This window comes from Leptodactylus fuscus, chromosome 7 (assembly GCF_031893055.1).
Source record: "Leptodactylus fuscus isolate aLepFus1 chromosome 7, aLepFus1.hap2, whole genome shotgun sequence".
NCBI lineage: Eukaryota > Metazoa > Chordata > Amphibia > Anura > Leptodactylidae > Leptodactylus > Leptodactylus fuscus.
Window position 1 is genome coordinate 61,753,754 of NC_134271.1, and position 13,749 is coordinate 61,767,502.

Sequence of the window (13,749 nt, forward strand, 5' to 3'; positions counted from 1 at the left end):
GAGTCTGAAGACATAGGACATACCAGAGCCCAGGGGGAGGTGAATAACATTGTTATGTTTGTTCAACTCCCCCTGGGTCTCTACTTATTATACTCTGGGGTCTGGAGAGACCTCAGAGTATAATAATGGTAGTTCTGATTTGGGTGTGTTCGATCTGAACAAAACTGCTGGGCGATCATTGGGAATACATACTTACCTTCGGTATTCTCTCGTGCTGCACCATGGTAATCAACTGCATGGGTAAATGCCGATATAGTTGCTTACAAGGTCAGATTATAATGGGCCAAATGTGCAGTTGCTTGCCGCTGGGCGCGCTTACAGCCTCAGACAACCACACATATTATAATCCACCGCTGATCCTGTAACTTTATGTGGTCGGCCACTTCATGGCTGATTTGCTGTGGTTCCAAAACTCTTCCACTTTTCAATGATACCCGTCTCAGTTGATGTTGGAGTATCTAGGAGAGAAGAAATTCCACAAACTGACTTGTTGCAGCAATGACATCTTATTACATTATACTCTGGAATTCAGTGGGCTCTTTAGGACATCACATTCTTTCACTAATGTGTGTAAAGGTAAATTCTGGATTTTATACACCTGTAGCAATGGGACTGAATGAAATACGTGAATTTAATAAATAAGAGGTGTGTCCCGATTCTCTGCGCTACATACAGTAGTTTATCAGGCAGGCGTATTGTGTCTGCTTATGTTACAGTCACAGTGACTCAGCTTCATGCTAAACTGTGCCAAACCTGTTCATTCTTGCTTGTCTCAATGTACTTGCGAATAAGCTGTACTCCAGAATTTTGGCAACATTTTGATTGGCGACTTTTTGAGCTTATTTATGCAAAATGGTTGATATTTTTTTGCATTTTTGGCAAAGTGGGCATGGTTAGCCTCTACAATGGTTCCTTAATTTACAATGGCCTCACGGTTACTTTGATCATACAATGGTATTCTCTGGACAATATCTTGAAAATAGGCTCAAAATGCAATGCTTGGCCAGAAGTGCCAACAAATCAGGTCATTAAACTGTTAGGCTGGTCTCACACGACCGTAGTGGTTTTTGCGGTCCGCAATTTGCTGATAAGCAACACTAAATTTAATTTCAAACAGTCATTCCCCAGACGTCCATGTCCATTGGCACGCTCCCATAGAGTTCTATGGGACAGTCCGTGCCGTGATGTCTGTGACTTTGTGGATCTGCAGTATTCAATGCGGACCCCGGTCACAGCACGACACACCACGGATAAAATATCCGGTGGTGTAAGAGGCTGCACTGAATACAATGTGTCCGCAATTGAGAACCCACAATTGCAGACTATTTGCGGACTAAACTTACTGTAGTGTAAGACCGGCCTTAAAGTGAGGTTCATGCACTGACTAGTAGCACCTCTCTCCACACTATAGAGCAGTACTACATGTTCTGTACTTCTCTTTACCTGCACCAGGAAGAGCTTCTCCTTTGGACACCCAGTGAGAGCTCCATATTATTTTTCATGTGCAATGTATATGCTTTCAAGTACCCTGAAAAGCTCCTGTCACATCATATAATGTGATTTACAGTTCCCAGCAGATTTTTCTGACTTTACGTATAAGGATTTGCTATATAAGCTCTCCAGAGGGCCTCCCAGTATTTTTCTCCACAGTGGCTCCAAAGAATGTAACATTCTCTCCAGAGGGCCCCCTCAGCCTACAGCTCCACAGTGGGCTCACATAATATAACATGCTCTCCACAGGCCCTCTCCCCATATAATGCTCCGCAGTGGCCCCACACAGTATAACATGCTCTCCAGAGGGGCTCCCCCAAGTATAATGCTCTACAGTGGCCCCATAGACTCCCTTAGTGGTATCATTATTATTATCTCTTCAGACCCCAGAGTATAATAATTGGAGACCTGGGGGAGGTAAGGAAAAATAACAAACAGTTATACTCACCTTGCCTTACCTCTTCTGGGCCTCCTTGCGCTGCTTCGCTGTCCCCGCCACCGGCTTACTCTTCTCTACAGTTGACGGCACTGCTGAGGCCTGTGACTGAGCCTCGTCTCATCGGTGATATTCGGAACGCTTGTCATTACCTAATTTCCAGAAGATAATGCTGGATGCCTAGGATAGCATAACAATAAGGATAGAATAATATTTTTACTCACCTAGGAAAGCAGCCCTACGGCACATGACAAAGGGTCCCTTTCTATTATTGATGTTGCCGGGCCTGACTCCGGATCATCAGGCTCCGGATCCCGAGGGCCCCTTTGGTGACGGAGCCCTGACTGTCTTTAATGAAAAAATGATTTACCAACTCTGCTTTGTTGAGAAATGCCAGGTTGGCACACATCCAGAGACTTGCTGAGAGCTTTTGATTCCAGAAATCACAGAACAAAGATTTATTAAAGGGAGTCTATCATCACCAAAATCATAAACCACTTATGTGTTGTTGTAGGGTGAGTTTGTGACATAGTGAACATACCTTTTATGTGATAAAATGCAATCTTTATACCAGAAAGACAACTTTTAAAGTCTATGCAAATGAGTCATTCTGTGCACCCAGGGTATAGCGTGCTTTCAGGGCACGGTATATATACAGTCCTATGAAAAAGTTTGGGCACCCCTATTAATCTTAATCATTTTTTGTTCTAAATATTTTGGTGTTTGCAACAGCCATTTCAGTTTGATATATCTAATAACTGATGGACACAGTAATATTTCAGGATTGAAATGAGGTTTATTGTACTAACAGAAAATGTGCAATATGCATTAAACCAAAATTTGACCGGTGCAAAAGTATGGGCACCCTTATCATTTTATTGATTTGAATTCCCCTAACTACTTTTTACTGACTTACTGAAGCACAAAATTGGTTTTGTAACCTCAGTGAGCTTTGAACTTCATAGCCAGATGTATCCAATCATAAGAAAAGGTATTTAAGGTGGCCAATTGCAAGTTGATCTCCTATTTGAATCTCCTCTGAAGAGTGGCATCATGGGCTACTCAAAACAACTCTCAAATGATCTGAAAACAAAGATTGTTCAACATAGTTGTTCAGGGGAAGGATACAAAAAGTTGTCTCAGAGATTTAACCTGTCAGTTTCCACTGTGAGGAACATAGTAAGGAAATGGAAGACCACAGGGACAGTTCTTGTTAAGCCCAGAAGTGGCAGGCCAAGAAAAATATCAGAAAGGCAGAGAAGAAGAATGGTGAGAACAGTCAAGGACAATCCACAGACCACCTCCAAAGAGCTGCAGCATCATCTTGCTGCAGATGGTGTCACTGTGCATCGGTCAACTATACAGCGCACTTTGCACAAATAGAAGCTGTATGGGAGAGTGATGAGAAAGAAGCCGTTTCTGCACGTACGCCACAAATAGAGTTGCCTGAGGTATGAAAAAGCACATTTGGACAAGGCAGCTTCATTTTGGAAACAAAAATTGAGTTGTTTGGTTATAAAAAAAGGCGTTATGCATGGCGTCCAAAAAGAAACAGCATTCCAAGAAAAACACATGCTACCCACTGTAAAATTTGGTGGAGGTTCCATCATGCTTTGGGGCTGTGTGGCCAATGCCGGCATCGGGAATCTTGTTAAAGTTGAGAGTCGCATGGATTCCACTCAGTATCAGCAGATTCTTGAGAATAATGTTCAAGAATCAGTGACGAAGTTGAAGTTACGCCGGGGATGGATATTTCAGCAAGACAATGATCCAAAACACCGCTCCAAATCCTCAGGCATTCATGCAGAGGAACAATTACAATGTTCTGGAATGGCCATCCCAGTCCCCAGACCTGAATATCATTGAACATCTGTGGGATGATTTGAAGCGGGCTGTCCATGCTCGGCGACCATCTAACTTAACTGAACTTGAATTGTTTGTCCAAAATACCTTTATCCAGGATCCAGGAACTGATTAAAAGCTACAGGAAGCGACTAGAGGCTGTTATCTTTGCAAAAGGAGGATGTACTAAATATTAATGTCACTTTTCTGTTGAGGTGCCCATACTTTTGCACCGGTCAAATTTTGGTTTAATGCATATTGCGCATTTTCTGTTAGTACAATAAACCTCATTTCAATCCTGAAATATTACTGTGTCCATCAGTTATTAGATATATCAAACTGAAATGGCTGTTATAAACACCAAAATATTTAGAACTAAAAATGATTAAGATTAATAGGGGTGCCCAAACTTTTTCATAGGACTGTAATAGTTCCTTCCTTATAAATAAATTATATATATATAGATATCTATCTATCTATATATATATATATATATATATATATATATATATTAGTTCTCCATTATACATTGTTGGACTGAAGGGCCTTAGGCACACCTGAGGAACTTGTTCTGGGGCCCCACCCATGGCTCCTACACTGAAGTCTTAGGTGGAGTTCACACGGAGTTAAGTGCCGCGTGACCCTTTGCCGCGTGAATAAATGCACGGCCGCAAACTAGCGCGGCGCATACGCTCCCCGCTCCCATTGAACTCAATGGGAGCGTGTACAGCACGCAAAGGGTCACGCGGCGTCTACATGCCAAATCTCACGGCACGTAACTCCGTGTGAACCCGGCCTTACATATCTGCTGTCCATCTGTGGTTACAGAGTAAGTTCCCAGTATAGTCAGCCACTATAGTACTGTGCAGGCCCCAATAACTCTATATGTTCAAGATTATAGTGAGGGAGCTGTGATGCAGGCATAACACACAAGGCTGTGAGCAGGAATTTTGAGCTGCTCCCCCACAGTATAATGTGTTCCTCTTGTGATCAGTGCACATCAGCACCTTTTGTTCTATATGTTTGGAGGTGTCAATACAGTTCTGGATAATGTGGCCATGTCCGGGGCGCATCAAACAGCTAATTTGCATATTGGTTATCTATTGATTTTGTTGGCAGCAATACTGTCCATTGACACAAACAAGGTATGTTCACTATGTCACTAACACCCCTCTCCAAGAGCAGGTGGACCTTCAAGGAACAGACAACACATACAGCCATGCCTGCAGGAATTTTTCATCTTACAATTTTAGGCGGACATTGCAACAGAGACTCCAGCAACAATGTGAATGTAGCCTCAGTAGGGGGCATACATTTCTTGCCTATACCAAGCTGGGTTTATACAGCAGTATTCAAGAAAAACTACTGTGCTCTGCTGGGATATCATCCCATTTTGCATTTACTGCTATGTAAAATGTGCCCTCTAGTCCTTGTTTAGCTCTGCTCAATCTGCTATTTCCTATGCACATAATACAGAAAAATCTATATTTGCACATGAAATGATGAAGTTGCCTATTTTAAGGCTGGGGTGTAATATATAGCTTAACAAAGGCAAGGAGAAGGAGTGGTTAAAGGTAAACTCAATAACCTTATACTTATGTGTGTCACGATGACTTCTCCTCTGACAGGGGATGGCCTTTCTACCTACACTATAAATTGACAGGTTTCTCCCGTAGATGTGCATTTACTTCTCTGGTTTAGAAGACGACAGGAAAAGATATTATGGCTGGTGAGTTTTTAGTATGTCTTCCAAGAGTATGACCCTTTCTTGCTTTGCTATTATTTGTGATATGAAGTAGCATTTTAACATTTGTACATGGCCTGGTTTCTTTAAGATCTATTCTTCACAGCATTGCAATTCATATGGTCATGGAATCAACGTTTCCTAAAATCTGGCGAGCTGCCCAGTGTGCAGGGTGTTCATGCGCACTAACTAGCCAGGAACCCGAGGCAGACAAAAAACCTGCCTGTGCCCTTACCAATACTAGAAATCATGCAAAATAACTTTTTGTATTTGGGAACTTCAGCAATTTTACTGTGATATAAACTTTACTGATACATTGAAATATATCACCATAGTGACGAAAGGTTGAAAATCACACACTAAAGGCATAAGCTGTAAGTCCTCAGCATAAAAAGAGAGGAGTCTCACATGAACATCAATAGGAGACTTACACAGATATGTAACCGGATGTGTAAATGTCACCGTATACATATGATAAGTTTATTATACCTAAAAACTTTACATCTAACGCTAGGTTCACACCTGCGTTCTTCTTTCCATTCTGTGCTTTCCGTCTTCTGCATGCCAGAAGACGGAAAGCACAGACCGGGTCCGGCCGTGAGCGGCGGTGAGCGTTTTATGCTCTCCGCCGCAAAACCAGATTTTTTTATCCGGACACAGAGTACTGCATGTCCGACTCTGTGTCCGGATTATAAAACCTGGTTTCGCGGCAGAGAGCGCAAAACGCTCACCGCCGCACATCTCTCTCACCCATTCAAATGAATGGGTGAGAAAGACTCCTGCAGGTTTCCGTCTCCTGCCTCTGTTTTAGGCAGGAAACGGAAACCTGCAGTACGGACACCACAATGCAGATGTGAACGAGCCCTAAATTGCACATACACTGTCTACCAATAAGTATTTGGACCCCTGCAGTAGAATAGAAAAAAACATTTATTCATATTCAATAGTTGGTAGAACCCAGTAGATGCTTCCTTACGGATGGTATTGATCGACACAATACTCCCGGATGCCCGTTGAGACTCCTGGTGTATGTGAGCCCTCGGTTGGGTGCTGTTCTTCCTTATTTCTCTGGCGCAGCACTCGTCAATCTCTATCTCTCAGTTTCGGAGGTCTGCCAAGTAGGAGCACATTCTGGCATTCACCGTTCACCTTCCACTTCATAATCACACAGGCCACTGTTGATTTTGGGTAATTCAGTTCGCTTGCTATATCCCTTAAGGATCAACCACTTCTGTGGTACCCAACAATTACCACTTTCTCAAAACAACTCTGCACTTTGTGGCATCTTTCCTACACGATATTTAACAGCGGAAGGCGTGACCTACATCACAACCACAGCTATCTTCATTTACATGGGTGTCCAAATACTTATCGGCAGACAGTGTAGTAAAAGGCAACAACAAATCACTGGGGACACAAATATAAGGCAGGATTACAATGCAGACCACCAGCTCTCTGTTAATTTTTCTGGAGTTCCTCAGGCTCTTCCTTGTGTAATGTATAATTTTTCAGCATAGCATCTTCCAGTTTGTACATCTGAGGTTATATTTTTCATAATTAGTTATTTTTCAATGTATAAATAATAATAATAATAACAATAATAGTTATATCATTGGTTGACTAATTCAATTTAGGATTCAGTTTTGGAAATTGCAGAATGTCAGTGATACCTATGGAAATGTCAGCGGTTTCCCCATTGGTATAAGTGAAGCAGAAAGTCCGCAGAGGAAACCTTTCTGTCTAAAGCATTGCAGGAAGAACCTCGATACGTTTCCGCCAGCATAGCATATAGTGGGCTATTTGCACAATAACAATATAGTAGAAAATAGCTAAACAACTTCATAGAATAATATATTGTAAAAGTAGCTTGAAAGTAACATTTATCAATAAATCTGTGCATTATTTATCAGATTATGTTTCCTATAAGTGACTGAATGTGTGGCCTGAGAATAACTGCAAATAACCAACCTGTGGCTACTGACTTACTGAGTCTTATGGTATTTGTAGGCAAGACAGCATTGATTGTATTAGCTCACCAAGAGCGGACATCTTTCAACTACGCCATGAAGGAAGCAGCTCAGGCAGCGCTAAAGAAGAAGGGGTGGACAGTTCTTGTGTCGGATCTTTATGATATGAAGTTTAATGCCGTCCTGTCACGTAATGATATCACAGGTAGGAATAGCAAGAATAACAAACAAGGATCTGCAGAAATAGGACGACTCTTGTATATTTATATTGTATACTCTTGTATATTTGCAGCTTATTTCTGTTCAGGTAGGGCTGGGCTGTGGTACGAGACACAGTCCAATGACAAGAGTGGCATTGCTTCTGTAGACAAGCAGAATATATTGTACAGTACTAGCCAACCTGTGACTCTGCAATGCTACAACTCACAGGACATGCTTTGAACTGCAGATTTGTAACAGCCGGTGACCGACAGGCTACTGACTACTGCTATATATCATTCATTTTTTTATGTTTTGGGATACATAACTATTAACAACAATACATGTTTAATATAGGTAATATAAACGAAAAGGACTGGAAGGTCCAAATAGTTAAGACATTCAGCATGAAGATAATTATAACAATGTAACTTTATTCATACAAAATATCTAAAAAAGTACACATTGCGTATAAAAATACCACACAGAAACTCACATTCAATACTGTAGAGATAGGGCCATCCGCTGGACGGGAGCCTGTGTCATAAATCACCACACCAATGGACAAAACAAGAAGGAAAGCAGCATAAGTGTCCTTAAAGTACCCTAACCACACATGTGTGTAAATATCCTATATCTCTATGTAACAGGATAAAGGAAGATAAATAAAGGAAGGACAGTGTCTGTAATATAACAAGAGAGAAATAACATATGTATACACAGAAGTCAAACGAAGAAAAAAATGCTGCTCAATAGTTCAGGTGCTATACAAAAAGCATCCACAGCTTCATGTCTGTCCACAATATGTCTCTAAATGTGACAAAAACATTTCTTACCCATGATTTTTGGTGGTTCTAAGTAAATGCACAGGATCCCGCCATGCAGGTGTAGCCCAGGGTGGGCTATATTTCATGTTGTCTGGTTGAGACATATCCTTTATTGGGTTGACGTTTGGGGGTCATTCATGTATTTTTGATGTTTTCTGACCCCTACGTGCTATGCTTTTGTTATATTTAATACAGGTAAACCCAAAGAACCAAGTATGTTCAAATATGGTGCCGAGACTCTGGTAGCATGGAAGGAGGGACGTCTCTCTAAAGATATTAGGGAAGAACAGAAGAAAGTGGAGAAGGCTGACCTTATAATCTTTCAGGTAAGTATGGAACATGTGGCTGTGAATCCCCGGATGGGATGATTCACTAATAAGACTAAGATGTAAAAAGTTAGTGACCATTTAAGGGTAACGCAAAATAAGTTGGGCAACAGTTTGTGTTTTCTACAACATGTTCTGTTTATATATAGCGTGTCATAGTCTTTGCTTGAAATTTATAGTGACATTGTACCATTTGTTCCAGTTTCCCTTATACTGGTTTGGGCTCCCCGCAATAATGAAAGGATGGGTGGAACGAGTTTTTTCGATTGGGTTTGCATACAGCTTTCAAACAATGTATTCTGAAGGACCATTTAAGGTAAACCGCTATCATTACCTGTTTGGGTTGAGCTGTCATATATGAAAGTATAAAGTAAGAATGCACACAGAAACCAAGAGACTCATTTACCTGGAATAGATAGATTGCACATGTACAAAATAGCAGCCTCAGATATGTGTGTGCTATTATGATTATATATAGTGAAAGATCTTTGACCCTAAGTTCACATCGGCGCCACCGCAGAAACCGCCAGAAATTGCGGAAAGAGAAAATTCCTCCGCCACTTTCAGCCTGCTTGAGGCTATTTTAGTGGTCCGGCAAACCCAAACAACAGAAAGCCTGGCACAGATATGAACCTAGCCTAATCTGAAATCATTGGAAAAGATAGGTGATACATTATGAAATATTGTCACATACACTAGATCATCAGATTAAAGATTTTTTTATTATGTAACCTCATTCTAATTTTATTTTATTTTTTTACAGAATAAGAAAGCCCTGTTATCCTTCACTACTGGTGCTCCTGAGTCAATGACATCATCCAAAGGGATTAATGGAGACATCAATGTTATTCTGTGGCCTATGCAGGTATTTTATCAGTGGTACTTGCTGTAATTGGCCACTAAACTGGCAATATGTACATGGCATCTGAGGAAGGGGGCTGTGCATCCATCTTTAAACAGTTGGCTGGAGATGGTTCAAAATTAAACAAAAAACTCCCACACATACCTTAAAAAGCACCAAATACGAAGAAAACATCCTGTGCACCTCTATTATTTCCCCTGGAAAGGTCAAAAAATGGAAACTTGGTGTGCAGTATTGCAGGAAACTCACTTTATAATATGGTACAAAGATTTCACAAGTACTCGCTCACTGGAAGGTCTCAGAACTGACCATGTAAGGTCAGGCAGAAAAAAAATCTGCTTCAGGAATTAGGAAACCTTTTTTTGACATGTTATTTTTACGATTACCGTAGTTTCTTTTCACAGTTTATAGCACCATTTTCTTTTACTAATCTGCTTTAAAAGAAAAAAGGATAGCGGTTTATGATGTGGTTTTTAGCAAAAACTACATTAAAAAAACAGCATTAAAAAAACACATCATGATTTTCTGCCTCCGGTTGAGTTCAATTGTTTTTTTTTTAAGGCAGAATCCTCTTGAAGATAAGCCCTGTTTCTTTTTTTTTTCTGTAGCCGAAGCTATAGGAAAAAATTAGTTACTGACTTCCACACATAAATAAACTTCATCCACACATTGCGGAAAAATACCCGCAGTAGAAACATTGGCAATTTCCCTATAGGTATAATTGAAACAGAAAATCCAAAGAGGAAAACTCTGTGGACTTTCTGTGAAAAGTGTTGAGGGAAAAATCACAACACGTTTTTGCTGCGGTTTTTCCTGCAGAACTTTTTGGCTGCGGCTCGGTACATTGGGCCTTAGCCTAAGAGAATTCAAGCCTGATGGACCGCACCTTTTCAGACTCATAGTGACATTTCCGGACATAGAAGAGTTTAACAATGCTGATTCTATTACTCCTATGTGAAAAGTGTTTCATGCGTCCAAAAGCATAAATAGGATCTCTTACTGCTCCCGACATGTCTGTTTTAGTAAATAACTGCATTTGTCATCAAATATCAATTCCAGAGCTTATTTTCTTTTGTGTTGTGCCGTTCCTCTATTATTCCTCATAGAAATGTATAAATACATTGAACATCGAGTGTTACCATTCCCATGGTCAATAGTAGGTGTCTCCAATAATCACAATCTAATTCTTTTTGCATTTTCAGAATGGCATTTTGAATTTCTGTGGGTTTAATGTTCTGGAGCCTCAGATCTCCTATGCTGTGGCACACATACCTGAGGAAGCTCGCATTGGGATACTTAAGAGCTGGGAGAAGCGACTGGAGACAATCTGGGATGAAAAGCCGATCAAATACATTCCCATACAGGACTTTGAGGGTATGTCTTGTGGCTTTGTATTGAAGAAGGAAGTGGAGGAGGCCACATCTGATGAGAGGTATGGCCCAACCGTGGGACAAAACCTGGGCAAACCTCTACCACCTAACAGCCAGCTTAAGTCCGAAAGCTCCAGATTTTAAGAGACTACTTGACAAACTATATGTGGAATATGGAATGCTGCGTCCTATCATACTGTGCTCGGATGGCTATGCTAGGATCTTGTTACTGTGATGTGGTGCAACTGAGAAGTGTCGTCAACAATACGGTATTATATGGCAAATGTTCCCTCTGCTTCTTCTGTTCTATTTGTTACATTATTTTATTCATTTGTAAAGAATTTTACTATTAGATCAAATTAAAATTTGTATCAGTTTCTGTGTGTTGTGTGCATCTGATGTGCCTAGTTGTAGTTCATAGTAACTAAGTGTGTACATTCCTGGGTGTGATTGAATTTACAGGTCAATGCAAAGAAGCCTTGGCTTTGGTGTGGCGTTTAGACAAGACAGTGCAATTGCAAGTCTCAATCGGGGGCCTGGAAAATCTAAAAACATAGCATCAAAGGCATATCGGTCATAATTCATGTTTCATAACCATCTGCGTACAGGAATACGGTTGTGGGGGACACATACATGTCGAGGACATAGAGCATGGATACCATACCATGGTCTATAGAATGTATTATGATTTGTATGCCTGGAATGTTAAAAACATTTGGCATCACTAGGAGGGCATATTATGCCTGCACGAGTTACCCACCCAGTATTATGGTATATTCCCAACTTTCTGGATTTGGCACATGTAATAAGCCAGTCCCAGATGGGAGGCTTCAGAAATGGGGATAGGTTAGGCATCCTTCAAAAGAGAACAGACAGAGAACCCTTGGTCATATAATTGGAGATGCAGCCCAGCCAGTAGATTTGTTCCAGACTTCCTGCTAAGCTCCACAGCCAGGCTTGTAAGAGATCTGTTCTTTATTTTAATCCCTTTCTATTTCATATTGTTTGTACATATTTATGTGGTTTTGCTGCATCTTTTTTCCGTAAACCACTGTAATTTGTTTTTGTGTACGGTATATCAAATCTTAAAATTTAATAACATTGTACTCGAGTATAAAAGTCTCCACAATTCTAAATAGAGAAAATACCACTATTAGGCTTGTTTCTGACCCGTGGGGCCCCAGCCTAAGGCTCTATTTGCACTATCAATGTACTCAGGAAAGTTCTGCCCATGAAAGTCAATAGGTCTGTGAAAAAAAAGGAAACCATACTAAAGCTGACTCACCCGGCCAAGAATCAGTACTACTATGTGAACAAAGCTTTAATGACTAATCTGTGATCCTGGGCATGGCAGCAAGATGTAACGTGTATATTACTGCTCAGGTGTATCCACAGGTCATGGGCATGTTGTGGTTCTTGCGGTAATTTTCTTCCAAATCATGCAACATATGAATAAACTATCTGCCCATTACACTTCATTTACAGCACAGTGGGGGAAATACTTAATGCAGTGCTGTGCAAAAGAACACATGCCCTCTGATCATATATGTATTCAAACCATATTGCAACTTATTACATGGCAAGAACCAAAATATAACAAAACAAAAAAAAAACTTAACCCACATTTTGTGAAGGATTTTTATCTATACCAGGTTGGCTTGGTCCACATGGCGACATTGGTCAAGCAATTAAAAATCACATTAAAATCATGCAGCAAAAACGTACCCAATTTTAATGCAACATGATGTGGATGCGTCAGTGATTGCGTTAAAAAAAACAACAACAAAACTACTGTAAAGATCATAATTGACTGTCTACACATGCACAAATACACAAGAAAAAATGGACATTAAGAAAAAAGACAGCAAACATTGTAAAGCCAACAATTGTAGTTGTACATAACTCGCTGCCACATATGACACAATTGCTGTCTGTAGGAGCCGTGCTGCTTGCCACATAAAGTCAGACAAGACGGGATTTTTGGGGGGCCATAGAAATGAATGGCTTTATCTGTCATGTGATTTTAAGTCACACGATAAATATCGCCATGTACACGGAACCTTAATAAATCAGAGGTTGGATGAAAAGTACAATACCTGCATGATCAGAATCAGCAGACTTATCATTCCATAGGCTAGATTTACACAGTGATTTTTTTAGGTCGACGTTAGACAATGTACCTGAATGTGGCTGTGACTGCTTTCACTGCAAGGTTACACCGCTTTTTTTTTGGTGAATAGTAGCAGTGGTACTGTAATGTGTAGCTATGTTACTATGTATTTCACCTGTATGATTCTCAGTTTAATGGCTGTTATCCTACAGATGAGATTAAATTATTGCAGTTAAAACTATGCGCAAAAAAGTTCTTCAACAAAAAAGTGCCATGTGAACCCGTCCTAAGTGAAAGCAGCGACTAATTTCAACTTTCACCTTTACTGACTGTGGGGTAAAAGGAAAACCTCAGATCAATAACTGAATCCAGCTAAAAGTAGTCAGTGCTTTCACTTACAGAGGCGTGAATATAATGCGAGTATAACAACCGCATCCAGGTATGTTGTGTGGAATCACCCTTAGGCTAAGGCCCCACATTGCAAAAACACAGTTTTTCTTGATTTTGCCATTTTTTTTTCTTGTTTTCTGCAAAAAACTAAAAGCATTAAGTGCAGTCATAGACATTGGTAGAGGG

The 13,749-nt window shown here is 40.4% G+C and overlaps 2 protein-coding genes across 3 annotated transcripts in view; one reads left to right on the forward strand and one right to left on the reverse strand.

Moving 5' to 3' along the window:
• The window catches only part of NFAT5 (nuclear factor of activated T cells 5), a 380,479-nt gene that overhangs the window by 269,807 nt on the left and 96,923 nt on the right, over nt 1-13,749 (reverse strand). The window lies entirely within an intron of this gene.
• On the forward strand, nt 5,457-11,440 carry LOC142212637 (NAD(P)H dehydrogenase [quinone] 1-like). Of its 2 annotated transcripts, XM_075280609.1 has the most exons (6): nt 5,457-5,498; nt 7,521-7,685; nt 8,701-8,831; nt 9,034-9,147; nt 9,595-9,696; nt 10,896-11,440. In XM_075280609.1, the coding sequence occupies exons 1-6, from the start codon at nt 5,492-5,494 to the stop codon at nt 11,205-11,207; spliced, it is 831 nt and encodes a 276-aa protein (XP_075136710.1). In that variant the 5' UTR covers nt 5,457-5,491; the 3' UTR covers nt 11,208-11,440. The 2 variants fall into 2 exon arrangements, with proteins under 2 accessions (XP_075136710.1, XP_075136709.1); XM_075280608.1 differs by lacking the exon at nt 5,457-5,498 and having other exon boundaries at nt 7,508-7,685.